General features: G+C 58.0%; 1 protein-coding gene across 6 annotated transcripts; it reads right to left on the bottom strand.

Moving 5' to 3' along the window:
• Nucleotides 1-6,183: 6,183 nt before the first annotated feature.
• FGFR4 (fibroblast growth factor receptor 4) lies at nucleotides 6,184-16,366 on the bottom strand. 6 transcript variants are annotated; one of them, XM_037126424.2, is made up of 18 exons: nucleotides 16,183-16,365; nucleotides 13,376-13,518; nucleotides 12,571-12,834; nucleotides 12,403-12,483; nucleotides 12,121-12,287; nucleotides 11,481-11,604; nucleotides 10,777-10,967; nucleotides 10,550-10,688; nucleotides 10,013-10,206; nucleotides 9,765-9,910; nucleotides 9,556-9,677; nucleotides 8,327-8,437; nucleotides 8,042-8,232; nucleotides 7,634-7,792; nucleotides 7,478-7,548; nucleotides 7,123-7,260; nucleotides 6,886-6,991; nucleotides 6,184-6,791 (listed from the first exon to the last, which is right to left on the bottom strand). In XM_037126424.2, exons 2-18 carry the CDS (start codon nucleotides 13,464-13,466, stop codon nucleotides 6,645-6,647), a joined length of 2,442 nt encoding a protein of 813 aa, XP_036982319.1. In that variant the 5' UTR covers nucleotides 13,467-13,518; nucleotides 16,183-16,365; the 3' UTR covers nucleotides 6,184-6,644. The 6 variants fall into 6 exon arrangements, with proteins under 6 accessions (XP_036982319.1, XP_036982322.1, XP_036982320.1 ...); XM_037126427.2 differs by having other exon boundaries at nucleotides 7,634-7,756; XM_037126425.2 differs by having other exon boundaries at nucleotides 16,256-16,353.
• Between the last annotated feature and the right edge of the window lie 6,705 nt (nucleotides 16,367-23,071).

Raw genomic sequence — 23,071 nt, 5'->3', positions numbered from 1 at the left:
ACAGGCAGAAGGATAATGTAGCTATGGCGGTGGGGGCTGGGGGGGGATGGAGCTCTGGCCTGTGGTTTTGGGGCCAGGAAGCTTCAGGAGCTGGCGTGTATTGAGAGGGAATATATATTTTTAATTAATTTCTTAGAAATTTTATTTATTTATTTTAGAGGGGAAGGGAAGGAGAGAGGGAGGGAAACATCAATGTGTGGTTGCCTCTCGTGCATCCCCTGCCAGGAACTGGCCTGCAACCTAGGGATGTGCCCTGACTGGGAATCGATCCATGATCCTCTGGATTGCAGAACTGTGCTCAATCCACTGAGCCACAGGGGCCAGGGCTTGCTTTTTTTTTCTTTTAGTTAAAAAATGTTATAGTTTTCTCTTTTTTAATTTTAATGTTTCTTGATTCATTTTCCATTACCATTTACTTCCCTATACCCCTACCCCTGGAATATTTTCTTCTCTGGTATTTTTCCTGGAAAAAAATGCAATATTTTGTACATAAGTAAGGCACGTACAAGGTAGAAAAATGAAAAGAAACAAAAGTCCTCTCTGTTTCTGACCGCAGCCACCTGGTTCTCCCCAACAGTGACGGTCATGACCCCCTGCCCACTCTCCCCCGGGGAATGCACCCCCGCGTCCTCTGCACAAGGGTGGCATTGGCAGAGGCCCACTGTGTGCTGCTCGAACCTGGTTTTTCCTCCGGGCACGTGGGGCAGAGGGAGTTCCTGCCACTGCACTTGGCTCCAGAGCTGTCCTATCAATTCACAACTTTAAAAATTTTATTTATTTATTTATCTTTAGAGGGGAAGGGAAGGAGAGAGGGAGAGAGAGAAACATCAATGTATGGTTGCCTCTCTTTCGTCCCCTGCTGGGAACTGGCCTGCAACCCAGGCATGTGCCCTGACTGGGAATCGAACCGTGATACTCTGGTTCGCAGGCCCACGCTCAGTCCACTGAGCTACACCAGCCAGGACCAATTCATAACTTTTTTAAAAATTATTTTTATTTATTGATTTTCGACAAAAACATCCATTTGTCATTCCACACATTGATACACTCATTGGATGATTCTTGTCTGTGCCCTGACCTGATTCTTGTCTGTGCGGGGATCGAACCCGCAACTTTGGTGTATTGGGATGACGCTGTAACAAATTGACCAGAGCTATACACGCAGATCTTTTTTTGTTTAAAAATTTTTTAAAGGTTTTATTAATTTATTTTTAGAGATAGGAGAAAGCAGGGAGAAAGGGAGAGAAATTTCAATGTGTGGTTGCCTGTCATGTGGACCCCACTGGGGACCTGGCCTGCAGTTGAGGCATGTGCCCTGACTGGGAATCTAACTGATCACTTCCTGGTTTGCAGCCCACGCTCAATCCACTGAGCCACACCAGCCAGGGCTTGTTTTAATTTTTTAAATTTATTTTTTAGAGAGAGGAGAAGGGAGGGAGAAAGGAGAAGAAACATCGGTGTGAGAAACATGGATTGGTTGCCTCTTGTGTGCACTTCAACTGGGTACTGAACTCACAACCCAGGTATGTGCCCTGACTGGGAACTGAACTGGTGATTTTTCACTTTGTGGGAAGACACCCAGCCAACTGAGCCACACTGGTCAGGGTAATATACACAGCTCTTTAAATGAATATTTAGCCCTGGCTGGTGTAGCTCAGTGGACTGAGTGCTGGCCTGTGGATGAAAAGTTTGCTGGTTCAATTCCCTATCAGGGCACATGCCTGGGTTGCAGGCCAGTTCCCTAGTTGGGGGAGTGCAAGAGGCAACCTGTTGATGTTTCTCTCACACATGGATGTTTCTCTCTCTCTTTCTCCCTTCCCCCCCCTCTCTAAAAATAACTAAATAAAATCTTTTAAAAAATTAGTTAATATGTGAATTAATTACAATAATTAGTTCCTCTGTTTCATGAGGCACATTTCAAGCTCTCACTTGCCACATGTGGCTGGTGACTACTGTCTTGGACACAAGAGCTAGAGAACATTTCTGTCATCGGAGAGTTTACTGGTCACTTGCTGGACAGTGCTGCTCCAGAGAACTCCAGGCCAGCCGTTATTTAGGAAGGGGACAAAAGCTCGGCCGTGTCGGGAAAGCCCTCAGCACGTGCGGTGGGTCCCCCAGCAATAGTAACAGATCCAAGAGCTGCCCCTCTTGGAAGGGCGTCTGCATGTACTGTCCCGTGTGCGTCTGCATGTTTCATCCCTGCCAGCCATCCCTCCGGTTTCTTAGGGGCCTCCGCTGTGGAAGGAAAGAGCCTCATCGTGTTCCTCACCAGGTCATGCAGTCATTTGACTTAGGGTGGCCCGCTCTGCACTGAATGAGCCTGCACTCTTAGAGATGGCACCCAAGAGGCCCTGCCCTGGGTGGAACAGAGAGACATACGTGGTCCTTCCCGTCACGCACGGAGGTAGAACGCCGACACCAGGCCTCGGGGTCAGGCCGGCGGTCTTGGAGGGGTAAGAGGGAGCTGAGACCCGGAGGCGCAGGTGTGGCAGACGGGAGCCCCCGTCGTGCCCGGAGGGTCAGCTGGTGAGGTCAGTCAGGCCAGGTCAGCTGGGCCCAAAGGACCAGCGAAAGCCCTTGTGCCTGGCACTGGGGGTCCGGAAGGGGCTGGGGCTGTGCAGTGGGAGCAGCCACCGGGTGGGAGAGGATGTGGGGGATGGCTGGGTGAGTTCAGCTGTTGGTGATTTCACGCCTCCTCCTCAGCCACTTCTTGGGGACAGGCTCCAGTGGTGGGGCCCAGGTGCCAGGGAAGGTCAGATTTCCGCAGCAAGAGAATAAAAGGAGATTTCCTCCGGAGGGGGCCCTCTCCCCCTGAGAGAGCTGCAGCTGCCTCCCTCTGGGATTAGGCTAAATCCTACAGCAGGTGGAGGGGTGGGAGGGGCCTCCCACCTCAGTTTGGGTCGAAGCGTGGGAAGGGGCAGGCAGTGCAGCGGGTGTGTGCACCTGAGTGTGTGCACCTGAGTGTGCCTGTACTTGGGAATGGGTCTCCGTTCAGCGCTTTACTGCCCCTCGGGTCTCCAGGTGTGGCCCTGGGGGGACACTGACAGTAGCTGCTGAAGTAGGTCAAGGGCTCTGAAGCCGTGGGATGGACGTGGGCAGTTTCCCTCCCTCGGGGAGCCCAGAATTGGGGGCTGGGAGCTGCTTTTCACCGAAAATCTTTTTTGCCATTGGAGTTTTTGTTGAGCTGTTTCAGCCTCGAGCACGCAATGCCCCTCTGTAAAATCTCAGTTTCCGAAATGTGGCCCCCAGACCAGCAGCTGTGCGCCTGGGAAACCTGTTAGAAATGCACGTTTCCAGGCTGTGCCCCGAACCTACCCAGTGTGAGAGACTCTGAGGTGGGACCCGTAGCCCAGGGTCTCCAGGTGGTCCAGGAACATGCTAAGGGTTCAGGATTCATTGGAAACCCACCCAAGCAGAGCAGGCTTTCTGAGCCCCTCCCACAGGGTCTCCGTATGCCGGCAGGGGGCGGGCACCTGGGGAGCCAGGGGAGGCTGCCTGAGAAATAAGGTTTGAGTGACACGTAAAAGGTGAGGAGAGCTTAGCCAGGTGATGCGGAGGGGTGCTCTCCAGGAAAGAGAAGCCCTTGTAAGGGTCCTGAGGTGCCAGGGAGTGAAAGCCAGGGGCTGGGGCCCCAAAGGCTGGGCCGGCTCCCCAGTGCTGGGGACTCCGGAATGTCAGTCCATTCACCCCTGTGCGTGGTCTCCACGGACAGAGGTCCCTGCTTCTGTGAACCCAGAGCCTCCCCTGCCCTTGGAAAGGCCAGGACACTCTTGCTCTGCGTGGGACAGGCGCCTGGCGACCGGTACTCTTCCTACCAGTACTCTTTCCGAGTCCCTGTTGTCCTTAACCGGGCCCCAGGACAAGAGGGCCTTCCTGTGAGGCCTTCCTGAGGAGGGAGCAAGATCCTGGCAGCCTGGCCCTGGGTCCTCACCTCCGGGGCCCAGTTGTTGGCCGAGCACTTAAAACCCGTCCAGGTGTGGCAGCGTGTCAGGTTCGAGGGTGACTGCGGTCATAGCGGCCTCCCCCACACTGGGGACCACCCGACCCTCCTCGAAGCTCCTCCTGTGCCTGGGCTCTGGCTGTCTGTTGATGGCTCCTGCCCAGAGCCCTGGCTGATACACTCAGCCACCAAGTGGCAGTGTCCAGAGGTGACCAATGCTTTTCCTACAGCTTCCCGAGCCCCGTGTCACAGGCCAGGAAGCCACTCAGAACCTAGGCTCTCCAGGGGTCTGGACTCTGCCGTATGCCCAGAGCAGGCTGAGGGCAGGGGAGGTGGGGCAGCCCAGCTTACATGGGAATTAGCAGCATCTGTCTCACTCTTACATGCGACATCAGGAATGTGGAAGGGCCCCAGCTAGCGTGTGCCTGCCAGGGAGGCTGGCAGGGAGGGACACAGGGTGGGCAGCTGAGCCCCCTCCTGGCTCCTGGGACCTGCGAGGTAGCAGCTGCCCCTGTCACTCTCTGAGTGGCCTGGCTCTGGTGTCCCACATGTGCAGCACCCTGGGCCCGTGACATCCCCGTGTCTCCACCATTAATTGGGAAGAGCAGTCTTCATCTGGTGAGGCTGTGGTGGGGGTGGGTTCCCCGTGGGGAAGTGGAAATGGGGCTCTCATCCCTCACCCCCTGTCCTCACACGCTACCCCAGACAGTCCTGTCCCTCCAGGGTGGGTTCACAGGGACTTGTGCCGGCTCCGATTGGCTGGGGTGACGAAGGATGTGGTCAAGGGGGTGACCCCCCTAGTTTGGGGGTGGAGCTCAGTCCGAAAGTTTAGGGGCTCCAGGGAAGCAGTGTGGGTCCTTGAGTGCAGGAGGTGCGGAAAAGCCAAGGGTCACTTTAGGCAGCTGCCTCTGGAGCCAGCTGCAGGGAAATGAGTGAAGGGGACCTTGGGCTGGAGGGGGCGCTCTGGCCACTGCCACCGGCTCTCAGCGAGACACTCATTGTGACCCACCTGAACTCTGCATGGTGTCCGTCCCCAAGTATGTGCTTGTGCACGTCTCTTCTCACCCTCGGCTCGGCCCAGGGATGCGGGCCGAGCCGGGGCTCCCACGCAGGCTGGTGAAGGTAGTGACCGGCAGAGAAGTGACAGCGCTGGCCACAGGGCCCTGGGAGTGTCAGGCTTCTAACGCCCTGGCTCCAAGTCTGCTGTTCTTTCCACCTCCTTCAAGAAGGGGGTTCCTGGGGGGAAGGAGATGGTTGGGGGATGACTCCCTGGTTTGGGGCCTGTGCCCTCTCTGAGACAGGGAGCTCTGGGGGAGGTGGTTTTCGGGGGAAAACGAGTGGTTCAGTTTGGCGCACACTGAGTCAGAGGTGTGGCTGGGGCATGAGGAGACCGGGAGGAGGCACGAAGCAGGGCCAGCAGGTGCTGCTGTCTTCCAGGGAGGCCCGGCTCTGATTCTTAGGTCCCCTCGCTCTGGCCCTGTGTGTGTTTTCAGCCCTATGGGAGGCCATGGAGGCGACCGTGTGGTGTTCACAGAGGGTCTGTCCCGGTTGGGAAGTCCCATGCCGGGGGAGCAGGGCAGGGGAGAGCAAGCACTCTCCGTGTGGGGGTCAGGGGCTGGAGAGCAGCAGTAACCCCTGGGATGGAGCCCACAAAGGTTCTGGGCTCAGAGCCCAAAGAAGCTGATCCTTTTTACCCCCCTTCCCCAGAGGGTGTCTGAGAACAGGGCCATAAGGGCTCCTTAGAGGAGGACCAGGCGGCAGGGACAGCTGCGGCGCAGCCGGGAGGGTGGCAACCAGCTGCTGCTGGGGAGACTGGCCAGGGCAGGCGGGGTGGCGTGGCCCCTGCAGGCCCCCCAGCCCTAGCGGCAGGGCGTGGGAGCAGGCGCAGACTTGAAGCCGGGTTTCAGGCTTTCATGCTGCGTTAACTGTCAGCTTGGTTAATGCTAAGCAGGTGGGGGAGGGGCACTGCCAACTCCCTCTGTGACAGGCCCAGGTCACACATGTGCACAGGGGACAGACAGTCCTGCCTGGTGGACAGTGTGTGTGGACTCTGCCCACCAGTGCTCATCCCCACCATCGAGTACACAGGATGGTGCCGGCAAGAGGCAGAGGCGCCGCCGGGCCCCTTGGTCCACCCTGAGGCAGCCGGAAGTGGGTTGGTCTGTGGCCTAGGCAGAACTTCCAGCTTGGGGGTTCCCCCTCCATCCTATGCAAGGAAGACACCAGGCACACGGAAGTTTATTTCAAAAAATAATTTATAAAGACCATTTGCTTCTGTGTTTGGGGCAGGCTTCCCACTTCAGCTAGAGCACAGGGGCCGATGCACCCTCCAACAAGACGCTGGGGCAAGCAGCAGAGGGGCAGGTGGTAGGGGAGGCCTGGGGGAGGGTTCAGAGGCCCAAGAGCTCTCTGGGTGTCGGGAGCAGGGAGGTCTGGGGTGGCCCTGCAGCCAGGTCCGCCGACCCCTGGAACTGGGGCCAAGCGCCAAGGCCCAGGAGGCCAAACAGCTGTGTCCAGGCCAGAGCTGGAAGCCTCCACCAGGGACCCTGGGACCAAGGACAGACCTCCCCAAAGCGGAAGCAGAGATCTGGGGAGGCACCCTGCAGTCGGAGGGGACTGTCAAGGTCAAGCACCACGGGGTTGCGACAGAGCCAGGTGGCCCAAGGCTGCTGGCTGTCCTGTCTGCTCAGACCCCTGCCCCCACTCAGGTCTGTACCCCGGGGAAGGAGCAGGCGCTGGGCTCGAGTGGCAGCGGGTCATGGCTGAAGACTGAGTCACTGGAAGAACAGATGCTGCTGGCGTCCCCACCGGTGGGCGCGTAGGGTCCAAAGGTCAGGCGGAGGTCCAGGTACTGTGGGGAACAGTGCTGGTCAACCGGGATGGCTCAGAGGAAGCCCACAGGGCAGCGGGCAGGGGAAGGTCCTAGGACAGGGGAGGAGCCGTACCTCCTCGGAGATGGCCAGCAGGACCTTGTCCAGTGCCTCCACCAGCTGCTTGAAAGTGGGCCGCTGAGAGGGCGCCGCGTGCCAGCACTCCCGCATCAGCCCGTACCTGGGGGTGGGGGGCAGAGTCGGAGGGACCCGCAGCCCCTGGGGTGGGGGCGGGGCTTCCTGAGGGGAGGGGCCGAGGCGGGTCAGAGGGTGAGGACTGGATAGTGTGGGGAGGCGGGGGCGGGGCCTCACAGCTCTGGAGGGCAGTTTGGGGGCCGGTCCATCCGGTGCCCCTCCCGCAGCAGGGAGAACAGCTCCTCCACAGGGATGCCAGGGTACGGGGACCCCCCGAGGGTGAAGATCTCCCACAGCAGTATTCCAAATGACCACCTGGAGGCAGGACCAGGGCTCAGCAGGGTTCAGCTTCGCTGCCTGCTCCTAGAGCTGGGATGAGGGTCCCTGTGGGCATGACCCACCAAGAGGGGTGGGGATCGGTACTGTTGGAAAAGGGTCTGGTCCCAGTCAGGTCCCAGGGCTACGTGACCTTTTCTGTGGGATAGCACCATGATCCTGGCCCGCATTGCCCCCCCCCCCCGCCAGGACTCACACATCGCTCTGGTGTGTGTAGACCCGGTCAAATAGGGCCTCCGGTGCCATCCACTTGACAGGCAGACGGCCCTGGGGGCGGGCGGGCGGAGTGTCAGTGGCAGTCCCACAGATCCCGCCTGCCCGCTCCCACTGAGCCCCGCCCCGCCCCCCTCACGTTGCTGGTTTTCTTGTAGTAGTCAATGTGGTGGACGCCACGGGCCAGGCCAAAGTCAGCGATCTTCATCACGTTGTCCTCTGTCACCAGCACGTTTCGGGCAGCCAGGTCCCGGTGGATACACTGGGGACAACACAGGGTGGGGACCTGTGACAGGTCCTACCATGTGACAGGCGGGGACATCAGGGTTCAGAGAGGGGACCCAGACAGTCCAACCTCAGGGCCCTCCCCTGCCCCACCCGTGGGCTTGGGACCATGTGAGGGCCCAGGGGGGTGTGTGTTGTCAGCACCGTCTGGAAGGACTCCAGGCAATGAAACACGGGAGGGAGCGAGGGAGGAGGGGACACTCCGAAAGGCGTGGAGATGGAGCACTCTCGAGTGGCCCGGAGAGCCACCTACTGCCCACACCTTCCGAGACTCCAGGTACTGCATGCCTCGAGCCACCTGGTAGGCGCAGGAGACCAGGGCGGGGAAGGACAGCGGCCCCTCGCTGCTCCTTGGCCCGTCGGGGCTGAGGTCGGGGCCAGGGGGGCGCCGAGCCCGCAGAAACTCCCTCAGGTTGCCCTTTGCGGCGCACTCCACAATCACGTACAGGGGCCCTGTGAAGGGGAAGGAGACAGGGGGCGGGGTGGGTGCTGCCAAGGCTGTACTTCCCACTCCAATTCGAGCCCACCCTGGCCGACCTCGCCCCACCTTCTTGGGTGCAAACACCCAGCAGGTTGATAATATTTTTGTGTCGACCAATCAGCTTCATCACTTCCATCTCAGAGACCAGGTCTGCCAAGTCCTTGTCAGAGGCGTTGTCTGAAAGGGGGATAGCCAGGGTGACCACCAAGGCAGGCTGTGTGGCAGGGGGTAGTCAGGGAGGTCTGGGCCTGAGTCCCCACTGGGCTGTGCGGTCTGGAAAGAGTTGCCTAGCCTCTCTGAACCTCAGGGTGCTCGTGTATGAACTGGAACAATGGTTCATGCCCCACCTCTGACAGTGCTTGCAAAGATTCAACGAAGATCAAGGACCTGGAAGCGCTAGCCTGCCAGTGAGGGGCCCGGAAACAGGAGAAGGGAAGAGCTCTGAGTGGGAAGGAGGCGAGTCTGCAGTGCTTGGCGTCAGTCCCTGAATGGGGTGAGAGCTCCTGGGGGCGGAAGGCAGGCTGGCGCCCCGAGGTCTGTCTGACCAGGGCCCGGCGTCCATCTGGCCTGGGAATGCAGGGAGCTGCCAGTGGGGCACAGCTAGGGGAGGCCTGGAGGAAGGCTGTGGAGCAGCGGCGGGGCCCCCAGAGCTGACCTGTGGCCCCGGGCCAATGACATGCCCTCCCCACCAGACCTCACAGCGCACATTTCTCAATCCCTGCCTCCGGGAAAGTGCCAGGTGGCCCCAGCTGTGCAGAGAGGAGGGCTGGGGTGGGGGCGGGGAGCAGAAGAGTACTCTGGGCCACTCTGGTAGGGAGGCCGGGGGGACAGCGGTGAGAGGCCCCCGTGGTAGGCCCAGCTGGGTGCTGAGCACCCTGATGCTCCTGTTTGGGGGCTGGGACTGAATTTAAAGTCGGAAAGGCTGTTCCAGAGCGGTAGGCCCGGGGCAGGGGAGGCGGAGGGTGTGATTCCAGGGCAGTGAGGTGGAGGACCGCAAGGCTGACAACATTGCTGGAGGCCAAGGTTTATTCAGGGCCAGGGCTGACAGGGGGTATCAAACCCCGGTCACCCCAGATCTTTACAGTCACCACCATCCCTGTGGGTGAGATGGTGTACACCGGCACTTCCTGTGGACCTCAGGCTCGGAGGACATAGGCTCCAGTGACTCGCCAGGGTCAGCAGCTGCGGTGGGTAAGCAGCCCAAGGGCGGGTTTGCACAGCCTCTCCTGGCTTCTGGGAGGAGCTCCGTCGGTCTGTCCCAAGGCCCAGCACCTTCCCCAGGCTGCCGCACTCACCCTTGAGCATCTTGACAGCCACCGTGCTGGCGCGGTCAGGCTGGGCCGGGTCCATGCCGAAGGCCTCTGCTCGCACCACCTGCCCGAAGCAGCCCTCGCCCAGTGGCTTCCCCAGCACCAGCCTAGAAATTGAAAAAGCCGAGGCCTCGTCCACCCCTGGGGCCTTCCTGCCTGGAGCCCATGCCGCACCCTCATTCCGTACCACATACCTGTCCCGGGGGAACTCCCACAGTGGGTCCAGAGGGAGATCAAGGCTCACAAGGCCGGCGAGCAAGGGGGGGCCGCTGGAGGAGAGACGGACGCCCCGCACCAGGGAGGAGCTTGACTTGGCTGAGGAGCCCGACTCCAGGGAGAACTGCAAAGCGGGAAGCTCGGTCGGCCTGCTGGCACTGGGCTGTGGCAGGACCGCAGGCCGTGAGCCTCACGACAGGACATGGGGGCAGGCATGGCATGCTACCTGTCGGGCCAGAGGGAAACGGGACAGCTTCTGAACCGCAGCAGGCTGCCGGGCGCGCCGGCCATGGAGCACCTGCCCGCGGTACAAGCCGGCCAACAGCAGGAGGACTGCTAAAGCCAGGGAGCCGGCCACGTACAGGATGATGTCTGTGTATCTGACGTCAGGCGCTGCTGCCGTCCAGGCGAGGTCCTCCTCTGTCCACAGGCAAAAACACAGAAACCCGTAACTGACCAGCCAGTGGTCAGATGGGGCGGGCCCCGCACTCTGGACCCCAGGCCCTGACAGCCCCCAGCACCCACAGGTGCCCACACCCAGAAATCTGCAGTGACGCCCAGCCCCACAGGGCCCTGGGCTGCACAGACAGTCTCATGGCAGCATGAGGGGGGTTTGCAATATACAGAATCCAACACCCAGGCCACACGCCATGCCCCAGGATTAGACTCCAGACCAAGGGACAATGTCCACTCAATAGGTCACAGCCCACTGCTGGGTCACTGTGGGAGGCTGCAGCCTCTCCTGGCCCTGTCAGGTGCTCACCTGGCAGCACAGTGAGCCAGGCCGACTGGTAGGAGAGGCCGATGGAGTTGCCTGCCAGACAGGTGTACTCGCCTGCGTCCTCGGCCGACACGTTCCGAAGGTACAGGACCTCCACCTCTGAGCTGTTGATGTCTGTTGTCTGGGGGTGGGAGACACATTCAGGGGTCACCGCAGGGCCTGGGGCCACACTGTGGCCAGGGAGGGCTCAGGAACCTCAGGGGCTGGACCTTCAAGACTTGCACGTAGGGGAAGCCGTCGGCCCCGAAGCTGCTGCCGTTGATGACGATGTGCTTCAACCACTGAATGTGGGGCTGGGCGTCACTGTACACCTTGCACAGCAGCTCCACGTCGCTGCCCGCCACAGCTGTGGTGTTGGCCGGGAGCCCCGCCTGCAGGATGGGCCGGTGCGGGGACCGCTCTGGGGGCCGGGCCGGGCCGTCAACCCTGACCAGCGGCACCCACGGAAGCACCCTGGCCACCACCTACCTTCTCCCAGCTGAAGGAAGCGACTTTCCTGCTACGCAGCTCAGACCCTGTCTGCCTCCTGTTAACCCTGCTTAAACCTTCCATGCAGTGGAACCTCGAGGCATGCAGTACCTGGAGTCCCCATTGCCTTTGGGGTCAAGTATGACTTCTCAGCCTAGACGTCAAAACCCTCCATGGCCTGGCTTCCCACACCCTAGGCATGTGCCTCCCCACCAGCGAACTCTATTCTTTACCCCTGAGGCCTTCACTCAGCCTGTGCCCTCCGCCGGGGTGCCCTCCCCATTCTTCCCCTTGGCTGACCCCTGCTCCCCCAGGCACAGACACTCTGAGCAGCTGGACTGAGCCATCCAAGACTGAGTCCGTGTTGCCGGCCAGACTGGGCCCTGCCTGAGGGTGAGGTCCGGGCTCCCACCCCCCACGCCGTCTCGCCCGCCCGTCCGCTCACCCAGCACGTCCAGCAGGTAGCTGTAGCGGATGCTGCCCACCGCATTCTCCACCAGGCAGGTGTACGTGCCACGATCTGAGGGCACCACACTTTCCATCACCAGGCTCCAGTGCTGATGGCGCAGCTGGGGGCAGGGGAGGGCTCATGAGGGGCCACCAGCCGGTGCCCGCCCAAGGAGAGGGGGTGGGGAGAGTGCAGGCTAAGACGAGGGACTTTCGGACAAAGGAGGAGATGACTCCAAGAAGTGCCTGGGCCCCGTCTTAGCTCGGCCTTCTCCTTGCTACTCGAACCCGAGCCAGGCTTTGGCCTGAGTCTCGGCTTCCTCATCGCAGCCGGGAGCTAGCCCTACAGGGTCTCACCATGAGAACGAGCTGCCCAAGCTTACTGATGCCCGTCACTGATCCTTCCCCCCTTTACAAATGGAGTCAGCTAAGCCAAGGGGCTAAGTCCCTTGCCAGAGTGGCAGAGTGGGGACTTGAATCAGAGCTCTCCAAGTCTGCAGTTCATGATCCTCCTGGGGCCACACAGTGGCCTGCCTTCCTCATTAGAGAAGAAACTGGGGGCTTGATTTACAGGTTTGAGGGACCTGACGGGAAAGTGAAAGTGGAGGAGTAGGTGGCCCGGGGACCCAGAGGCTCACCCGAACGCCTCCAATGCGGTGCTCCCCGTGGAAGTCCTGTCCGTCTTTGAGCCAGCGGATGGTGGGCATGGGGTTGCCGGCAGCGGGACAGCGGAACTTGACGGTGTTCCCAGCAGGCACTGCGTGCAGTTTCTTCTCCATGCGCTGGGGGTGTGTCCAGTAGGGTGCTGGAGGGGAAGGGAGGACTTATTGCCCCCGGGATGACCACCTGTTTCCACATAGGTATCTTCTCAGAGATCAGCTGGGAGGCAGGGCAATGAGTCCTTAAGGACCTCTACTGACCGTGCTGTGGGTAAACATGCCTATTTGAAGGGCCACTGTGGGCCTTAGGGTCCTCATCACCATTGCTGGAGGTCCAGGAGTCTGTGTCAGGGACAGAGGGAAGTACGTGAGGTCTAGGATGGGGGGAGTCTTTCCCCAGGTGCCCGCAGCCCCTGGCAGACCCCTTACCATCCACTGCCAAGGTGACGTTGTGCAGGACCAGCGTGGAGCCTCGTGCCAGGCAGAGGTAGTGGCCAGCATCCTCGGGCAGGAAGCTGGCAATCTCCAGGCGGCCTCTCCAGCCTCGCACCCGGCCAGCAGGCGCCAGGCGGCTACCCTCCTTGTACCAGTGGCCACCACGCTCAGCCTGCCCACAGCACAACTGCACGGGCTGCCCCAAGGCCACAGTGAGCTCCTGCTCTTGCTGCTCTGGGCTGGGGGCCAGGCAGGGTTCTGGGGGCCAAGGACAGGGTTCAGTGAACCCCACAGCCCCTGCCATGGCTGCATGTGCAGGGCAGGAGCACCTCAGACGCATGCTGGACACCTGCTGCCCTTCGACACACACATAGCCACATGCTGCAGACACTACACGCAGGGTGGTGGCCACGCCCTGATACACACCACACACTTGGCAAACAGCACCCCGCTGGGCTGGATGAGACACTGTCCAAGACACACACACACACACACACACACACACACGGCACATGCCACACCACTCTGGCTGCCTGGGCCTCCCCAGCCGCCAGTGCATAGGCCACACATGCACAGCCATGGGGCTCACCCTGGGCCTGCAAGGCCAGTCCTCTCTCGTAGACACAGGGGTAGGTGGGTGCTTTCTGGGAGCCAGACACCGAGTCTCAATGGTCGGGCTCTGTCCTGCCGCTACCACCACCCTGGGGCCTGGGCCAGGATCCTTTCCAGGTTTGCTCAGCCCCCTCTTGGTGCCCACCCTTCCCACCCCTGCCACCCTCTCCCACCTCAGAGCTCATACCCAGCTCCACTTCCTCAGAGGCTTCAAAGGACAACACTGGAGCCCAGGATGCCCCCAGGAGGACCCCCAACATGGCCAAGAGCTGCTGCATCTTCTTCCTGCTGCTTATGGGGCCCAGGCTGGGCTTCCCACCTGTGGCCTTCCTGAAACAGAGGCAGGAAGAGCTCCTGCTTCACATGCACCTTGGCTGGTGCGAGCCCCTAGTTTGCAGACGAGGAGACTGAGACAGGAAACGTGTGGCCACTTGCCCGCGCCCACGGCCAGGCCGCAGCAGAGCAGACTGGAAGCGGGTTAGCTGTGGCAGAGCCCAGGCCGCCCCCCAGTAGGTTGTGCAGGGGGCGGGGCAGGGCTTCCTGCTCTCCACCGTCCCACTGAGACCTTGGCACAGGTTCACAGAAAGGGCAGTTTTGGGATTCTTTCCTTGGACACAAGCAGAGAATAGAGACATATCTTCTGTTCATTCTTAGTGCACATAATTTTTTTTTTGCTGAATAAATAAATTTATCTCTGAAGAGCCAAAAAAATCTGAAATATAATACAAGGACAAACTTTAGCATCTGGATGTTATCTGATCCGTTCCCCACTGCTCATTAGCATCGCCGACACTTCCATGGCCAGCTTTGGAAACCCCGGCAGCCAGGAGCTTACTGCCGACAAAGCCAGCAGTTCTTCCTCATTCCGAACCAGACCCGCACCCTGGGGGCACCTTTGCTTTCTGTGTCCCCACACCGCCATCTGAGGCAACACAGGTTCTTGTAAAGAATGTAGACTCTGGCCCTGGCCAGTGCGGTCCAGTCGGTTGGGCGTTGTCCCACAACCAAAAGGTCCCAGTTCGATTCCCAGTCAGGGCATGTGCCTGGGTTGCAGATCAGTCCCTGGTCAGTGCATGTATGAGGCAACCGATGGATATTTCTCACGTTTCTCTCCCTGTCCTTCTCCCTCCCTTCCCGTATCTCTAAAAAATAAATAAAATCCTTAAAAAAAAAAAAAAAAGAATATAGACTCTGGTGTCTGACAGAGCCAAGTTCAAATCCCGGCTCTTACCAACCGGCATGTCCCTGGCCCTGTCTGGGCCACTGGCCCGACAGGACGGCTCTGAGGATAAAAGAGGATGTATGCAGGGGCTGAGCAGTGTCCCCTGACCCCATCTTCTCCCAGTAACAGTCGCCCGGGGTCTGCTCTCAGCCAGTCGCCTCCAGTTCCTGTCAGGGGTGAGGTACACACCCAACCTGTCTGGTTACACTCTTCCAAATGCCACCAAAGACGTCTCCTTCCCCTCAAAGCAATGCTTAAACCCGAGCATCAGCTGGGTCAGGGGAGAGGGGGCCAGTGTAGTCCCAGGGACCTACTGGCTATGACCTGGGCTTGGTAACAGTGGGGGCGAGCACCGGTATCTCTGGATCTACCTTGCCCATGAAGCCCACGGCATCCTCTTTCCTCGGCCACTGCTCTGTCCGGCTCTGGCTCTGAGGGAGGGGCGCTTAGCCTGTCCTGGGGAAAGCTGCTGTCTCCTCCTTCCCTGGGCTGCCCCTGCAGCTGGGGCACCGTCCCTGTCTCTGTCCCTCCCGCCTCCTCACCCCTGCCCCATTTCCAGTCCATCCTGCCTCCTCCGCCCGACCCAGGGCGGGGCTGAAGTTGTCTGTAGCGTGGGCCTTTGCAAACATCGTGCTGTGCTCTCCAGGCTCCATTCTCCAGCAGGTTTTTAAAAAGTTACAAGTCTGGCCTTGACCGGTGTGGCTCAGTTGGTTGGGCATCGACCCACAAGGGGAAGGGTCACTGGTTCGATTCCCAGTGAGGGCGCAGTCCAGTAGGGGTGCGTGTGGGAAGTGGTCATTCAATGTTTCTCTTACATGGATCTGTCTCTCCCTCTTCCTCCCTCCCTTCCTCTCTCTATCTAAGAATGAATAAATAAATCTCTCTAAAAAACCACAAGTTTGCCATGTCGCCCCTGCCCCACCGGCTTCCAGGAGGGAAGGTCCATGCCACACTTGTGCAGCACCCCAGGTGTCCCTGCCTGCCTGGGCCTGTCTGGGGTCTCCCCCATGTGCCCCTTCAGCACTGAAACCGCTGACTTTCAAAACTGGGCTTGTCTTCTCTCTTGCCCATACCTCTGTGCCCCGATTTCTCTTCTCTACATGGCTCACATGCCACTCTCTGCGCCCACCCCCAGTTTCTATGGCCTCTCCTCTGTAACCCTCCCTCCCACCTCCCTTCTGCAGGGAGCGCTGCTCCCTGGGTCCACAGCTGTGGTTAGGAGGGGCAGTGGGTAGGCCGGTGGATGTTATTTTCACCTCCAGGCTACCCTGACTTCAGCACCTCAGGGTCCATAGTAGGATCACAGACCAGGAGCGAGGGGCCTGACTCTGGTCCAACCTCCTGCACTCAAGCGCTGGGGGACCCTGGGCAAGTGACCGCACCCTTCGTAGTCTCAGCTTTCTCAATCCTACTCAGGGCCCGCCGATGCTCCAGCAGGTGAGGCACTGGCGCGCTCTTCCTCCTCCACCCCTATCTTGCCACCCTGGGGGGAGGTGCGAGTCGGCGGGTCCCTGGCTGGAGCTGTAGACAACATGCCCGCCCCCGCCTGGGTGGGCAATGAGTAACCAGCTCCGTGGTCAGGGTGCTCTTTGGACGGAGCGGGACAAAAGGCCCTGTGTGCGCTGCGGGTTACTGATTTACCGTCCCCTCCACCCCTTTGCCCAGCGGACGCCCGGGTCCCTAGTACTGGGAGCCGGCAGCTCCAGGAGCCCCATCGCCGCTCGCCCCCTGGCGGCTGGGGGCGCCGGGGTCCGCACTGAGTCCCGGCTCACCTGCAGCCTCTGCCGGCCAGCTCCCGGGACAGGGACCCCGGCTCGCCTGGCTCCTCCGCGGCCCGGGTCCTACCTTCCACCAGCTCGGACCCCGGAGCCCAGTTGGGACGGCGGAGTCAGCCGGGGCGGACGCAGCCAGGGCGCTCCTCCGCCCGGGGCTGCAGAGCTAGGAATGCAACCGCGAAAGCCGTGTGGCCGCGGGCGCCCCAGCGCCCCGCCCCCGGCCCCGCCCCCGCTGGACCAGATCTCTCCTGACAGCCGCGTGGCAGCGGGCCACACAGAATCCCACCCACCTGGAGACCAGTCCCCGAGCCCAATAGAGCGCAGCGACCCGCAGGATCTGTCCAGTCCCAGGGCCCCGCCCCAGCCCGCACGCACCCCCTCAGGCTCCCCTCTTTTGCCCCACCCAGGCCCGGCTTCGGAGTTCTAGTCCGGGCTCTACCTCCGGCTCGTCAGCCCAGGGGGACAGGACCCAGCAGTCCGGACTCCCAAGGTCCGCCTCCGCAGACCTTGGCCGGGCCTGGCTCCTCGGTCTTCTGCGCGATCGCCAGAGAGCGGCCAGCACAGCGCTTCTGCTCCCGTCCCCACCCAGTCTCTGCACAACCTCCCAAGTTAGATTTAAAATACAAATCTGACTACCAGCCACAGCGATCCCTTTCGCACTTTCCAACAGCTTCCTTTTTAAAGGCCCTGGCCGGATCATTCAGTTGGTGAAATGGTCCCACCGATAAGCAAGATTGCTGGTCAGGGCACAGGCAAGAATCGACCAATGAATAAGTGGAGCGACTAATCGGTTTCTTTCTCTCGATCTCTCTCTAAAATCAAAACATAAATTAAAAAAAAAAAAAAGATCCTTGGCACGACCTGCCCCGCAGTCTCGCCTCCACTTCTTCCTCGCTTCCACCTACTTCTGGGTCTTTGCACTTGTATTTTCTGCCTCCAGGAAAGATCTTTTCCCTCTAGGCCCTCTCTTTCCTAGGTCTCAGGTCGCATCCGCAGAGAAGCCCTCTGGACTTGCCAGGTTCCTCCTCAGACCTCTTCTGCGAGCCTGGAAAAAGAAGCGGAGTGTGGGGCGGGGCGCGGTGGGGCGGGGAGGTGGTCCCAGCGGTGAAGAGGTTCCCAGCGCAGACCGCCCGGCTCAGTGTCAGCACCAGCACACGAAGCGAGGCTGCGACGAGTTACCTACTCCCTCCGAAGCTTCATTTTCTCTGCAGGTGCAACGGTACCCTACCGTCCTCAAGGGGTTGCAAAAAGTGGACACGTTAGTGTGTGCGAGCCGTTAGAACACTGAGTGACATAGATACGCACTTGCTTTGTGATGCTACCTATAGTTATTCCTTTATTATTTTTTATTTTTAAAAAAATCTTTCAATTACCGCTGGCATACAATATTCTTTCAGGTGTACAACATATCAAGTAGATATTTATATAACTTAAGAAGTGACCCCACCTGACACCATACATAGTTATTGCAATATTATTGATTGTATTCCCTGTGCTGTACTTAATACTCCTATGACTATTTTGTTTTTTAAGATTTTATTTATTTATTTTTGGGGAGGAGGGAGAGAGAGGAACATCAGTGTGTGAGAGACACATGGATCTGTTGCCTCTCACAGGGCAACACCCCCCACTGGGGACCTGGCCGGAAACCCAGGCATGTGCCCGGACTGGGAATCAAATTGGCAGTTTTTTTGGTTTGTAGGCTGGCACTCAGTCCACTGAGCCACAGCAGCCGGGGCTCCCTGTGACTATTTTGCAACCGGCAATTTGTAGGTCTTTGTAATCCCCTCACCTTTTTCACCCATCTCCCCAAACCCCACTCATTCAGCAACATCAAAATGTTCTATGAGTTTTTATCTGCTTCTGTTTTGCTTGTTTGTTCTTTTTTTAATTCATGTATAAGTGAAATCATTTGGGATTTGTTTTTCTCTGTATGACTTATTTTGCTTAGCCTAACACTCTCCAGGTCCAGCCATGTTGTCGAAAATGGCAAGACTTCATTTTCTTAGTGGCCAGGTAACATTCCATTGTATGTGTGTGTCACATATTCTTTATTCATCAGTCGACTGAAGGACACGGAGGTTGCTTCCGAATCTCGGCTGTTGTACATAACGCTGCAAAGAACAGAGGGCTGCGTGTGTAGGACCTGCTGCTTCTTCATGCCATGCTCCAGAATTGTGTCTAAACAGTTCATTTTGGAAGTAGATGGCAGACTTCACCCCTACATCTCAAGGGCCCAGCATATGGCAGGTGCCCCCAAGTCACTCTGCTCCACGGGGCTCAGGTTCACCTTACCTGTGTGTAACAGCGGAACATTGTAACAGTGTGGAAATCCCAACCCACCCCACAATTCTCTGGATGTTGTTTCTGGAAGTGCCGACTCTGACTCATGTGTAGCTGGTAGATGCACAGCACGTTTGTGTAAGAATCCTGGGAACTAGTTTCAAAACATACAGACCTCGGCCTTCAGCCATCCCAGCTCCAGATTTGCTGACCTTCGTCCATGGAGCCCGATGACCTGGAGCCGGTAGGACTAAGCTGGGAAGACGCGCACCGGACCTCGGCTGTCTTATCAGTGTGGCCTGTGCTCTTCCGCATGTAGAGCACCTTTCAGCCCCCTCCCTTGATCTCCTTGTTCGGTTCCCCTCTACCTCCTTACAAACACCTCTGCCTCCACGGAGAGGGTGGGGTGGGCTTTGAGATTGAGTCCCCATCTTCCCAGGAGACGGGCTTTGTGATAGGAGTCCCCCACTTCCAGGTAGCCAGCAACTGAAAATAAACCACTTTCCTTTACATCAGCACCTGCCTCTCTTAGCAGCAGGCACTGCAAGCAGTTCTCTCCGGAGCATCTCGACAGCACCCAAATGGGAGGTCAGTCGACCTTTGACCTGTGCCTAACCCTCACCTGAGGTCCAAGCCCTCCACTCCTCTGAAGGCTCCTGGGGAAGAGAGAGAACCCTTCAGCTGGGGTCTTAGCTCCCCTCCCAGTTAGTCCTAGGCCGGTGGAGACTTTGGCCACGGGAAGCAACTTCCTTTCCCATTGTTATGCCAAGGAGCCTCGTCTCTCACCCTTAGTCCCCGGAGAGGGGGGCATGCATGGGGGGGGGGTGGAGGCTTCCTTTGCATAACTAAAAGGCTCGTTAAAGTGATTTGTTTCTTTTATCTTTCTTTTCCTTCTCAAATAAAAAAAATGGTCTCCTTCCAAAGATAAGTCAGAAGGGAATTGACTGTCTTTTCAAAATAGCTTGTCCTGATTCCCCTCCTCCAGGTCCCTCTTTGCTGGAGCACCCAGGAAGGTCGAGGCTCCTGACACTGGGGGTGACCAGCAAAGAGGAGACTCCTGCCCAGAGGGGGCCTCACCAGACCCCTGGGACTCCTGGAGAGACTCGGCCTCCACCTCTGGTCTTTTGCTGGCTCCCTGAGTGAACGCGGCTGTTGGGCGCAGAGCGAGCTGCCAGCAGGAGCTGGACCCCACATTTATTTTATCAGCTTCCAGGCACTTTACAGTTTCCCTGAACCAAAGGCAAGGGCTGCCTCTTGAGATGCCCAAGTTCCTTAGACTGGAGCCCCGCCCTCACCCCCAACCCAGACCCCACATCCGGACATCCCTTGTCTAGCACTTCTCTCTCGCACTTAAACCTCCCATGCTGACCCCCTGCGGAGTCTGACACTCTCCCAAGGTCATTCACTTACTCATTCCTTTACCAGCTGCTCATTTCGTGGCTTGTACTCTTCTAAATCCTGGGGGCAAGGCCGTGATCCGACCCAGCCTCTGCCCTGCAAACAGCTGTTGACACTGTAGCAGGGAAGGAGAGATGAGTAAACAGCACGGAAGGAGGGTTCCACCCAAGCTTACATCCCCCTCCCGGTCTTATTCCCTTGCTAACAATCTGTCACCAGTTGCATTTGCAGATTCTCTCAAAGACTTTGAATTGCTCTTTATTCTCTCCCGAGGACATGCTTATTGATTTTTTTAGAGAGAGGGGAATGGAGGGGGAGAAAGAGAGACAGACAGACAGATAAACTGAAACATCAGTGTGAGAGAGAAACATTGATCTGTTGCCTCTTGCATGTGCCCCGACCTGGAACTGAGCCCCGACACCCTTCGGTTTACGGGAGGACACTCCAACTAGCTGAGCTGCACCGGCCAAGGCTCAAAGACTGAAACACACTCGTGCACGTGTGCGCACACACACACACACACACACACACACACACCCCTCCAGCAGGGGCTCGGGAGCCTGCCACCCTAAGATCCTGACTTTAATCTGCCTCTGCATCAGTTTTCCCAACCAGAAAATGGGCATGTACTCCCCCACCCCCCCACACACACAACCGCCCCCCCAAAAAAGAAAGAAAACTGAAAATCAACAACAAAAACAGAAAATGGGCACACTCCTGCTTCCTTTTTTTCTTAAAAAAAAGATTTTATTTATTTCTAGGGGAAGGGAGGAAGAGAAACATCAATTGTGGTTGCCTCTTGAGCGCCCCCCTACCAGGGACCTGGCCCGCAACCCAGGCACGTGCCCTGACTGGGAACCAAACTGGCAATTCTCTGGTTCACAGGCTGGCACTCAATTCACTGAGCCACACCAGCCAGGGCCATCTCTGCTTCCTTTTCCTCACAGGTATTGGAGGAAATGAATGAGTTAAGGGATGGGAAAAAGTTTCCCAGAACAGAAAGCAGAGAAGTTCTCACCTTGGCTGAACTCCCATTGTATGCCAGGCACTTGCTAGGCTGGGCGTTATCCACGCAGTGTACCTTTTTACCCGTCCCCCCAGCCACATGGCGCTAGAGAGCCTTAGCTCTGTTTCACAGGTGAGGAAGTGGAAGCGCAGGCGGGTGGAACATTGTGGCTGCTGAAGTCACACAGCACGTGAACGACGGAGCTGGAACTTGAGCCCTAAGCTCAGGGTGACTCCACAGAGCTGGGATTGTCTATGTTAACACATCGGCACACTTTCTGCCCCGACCTTAACTGGGGCCAAGAAGGTGGAGATTCACCCGCCTGAGGATGAGTGGGGCATGGGAGCCGAGTCTGGGTGCTGCTCTCCCCGTCCGTTGGGCCCGGACTGATGGGGCACTTTGGAAGGGGTTGCAGACCCTGGGCTCCTGGAGTGCCAGGCTGGGCCAAGAGGGACTCCTGAGCAGGGTTGGGGGAGGCAGCTGCAGCCGTGGCCAGTGCTGACCCACCGGGCTGCTCCTGGAGGGCGGTGGGGCAGGGAACACTCGGGCTCTTGTGCAGAGGAAGGGCTGCTCTGAGCTCCTGCCCAGGCCCTTCTGCCGACCTTGTCCTGTGTTGTCTTCTTTCCTTATTAAAAAAAAAAACAAAAACAATTTTTACTTTGAGAAAGATTTAAAACATAGAAAAAGTACACAGAAGAATTGCCTATAGTTGCCCCTCAGAGCTGACAGTTGCTCTTTCTTCCGGCTTTGTCCAACCCTTTTCTGCCCTGGCTTCCCCCACGGGCTCTGGGGGCTTGGCTGGTGGGAATGGAGGGGACATTGACAGCAGCTGAGTGGGAAGGGTCGGGCGTTAGAGCCCAACAGGTGTGGGCTCTGGACCCTGAAAACTTTGTGACCTTGGACAAGGCACTTAGTGTTAAGCCTAAGTTTAGTTTTCTGTCAAGTGTGAGTAATAGTTCTGTCAAATGTGAGACTCAGTGTGATGATGATATAGAGCCTAAGGCACACAGCCCATGTTCAGTAAAGAGGGTGAACGTTTTTTAAAATATTGTATTTATGTATGTATTTATTTATTTATTTATTTTAGAGAGATGAAGGGAATGAGAAAGAGAGGGAGCGAAACATCGGATGTGGGAGAGAAATATGGATCGGTTGCCTTTCACACTCTCCTAACTGAGGACCTGGCCCGCAACCCAGGCATGGGCTTTGACTGGGACTAGAACTGGTGACCTTTCAGTTTGCAGGATGATGCTCAATCCACTGAGTCATACCAGCCAGGGCTTCAGTATTAATATTAGCAACAACAGGCCTATGTGGGACACACCCCGAGATACGAGAAACGACCAAGAGGGAAGGACTTCCAGGATCACCCCTCCTCCAGCCTCGGTATCTCTTCATTCCCATCCCATTGGGCACATCTGTGTCCAATTTCTACCCTGGAGGTAACAGCCCCAAACAGGCTGCCCTAGGCACCGTGCTGAAGTCAGGGAGCCTGGCGCTGATGTTGGCAGTCTGGGGACACTTGCAGGGAGGCCCCTTGGATGAAGCCAGACTGAGGGCAGTGGGCTAGGAAGGACCTGAGGCTCTCTCTCCGGGCTAGTCCTGCTGCTTCCCAGAGTCAGCCACACCCTGGTCCGCTTGCCCCCTCGTCCCAGGCACTGTGGGCTGTGCCCTGCTAGATGGGACAGGGGTGTCTGGGGGCTCTCGTGATTTGCTAGAGTTTGCCCACAAGCTCTAGACTTGGGCCCGAGAGCCTCACACCCCCTGGGTGTTATCTTGCACGTTTGTTTGGAGGAGTGAGGGGGGCCCCCGGGCAGCTGGGAAGTGGCAGAGGTTGGGCAGGAAGGATCGAGGATTGGTGGGCCCTTACTCTTCTCTACCTTTGCTTGATTCCCACCTGAACCACGTATGATTTTGTTTGGACACACATAACAGAAAACCTAGGTGACAAGGACTTGAACAAAACAAGGGTTTATTCACCCCTCGCTTAGCCTCAAGTCTGGAGGTGCGTGAAGGTGGGTCTGAAGTCGGGGCTGCGGTCTTTTTAATTTTCTAGAGTTTTCTGTCGTGGTTGAAAGTTAGAAGCTTCAGCTCCTGCCATCACACCTGTGCTCAGGCAGGAGGAAGGAAGAGGACACAAAGAGTTGTTACACCCAGCAACTTCAGATTTTATCTCTTGGCCCAGACTGGGACACGTGG

This window comes from Artibeus jamaicensis, unplaced genomic scaffold (genome assembly GCF_021234435.1).
Source record: "Artibeus jamaicensis isolate MK-2021 breed Jamaican fruit bat unplaced genomic scaffold, CSHL_Jam_final contig_1085, whole genome shotgun sequence".
Lineage (NCBI taxonomy): Eukaryota > Metazoa > Chordata > Mammalia > Chiroptera > Phyllostomidae > Artibeus > Artibeus jamaicensis.
Note: the sequence above shows the minus strand (reverse complement) of the source record. Positions and strands in the feature narration are given on the sequence as shown.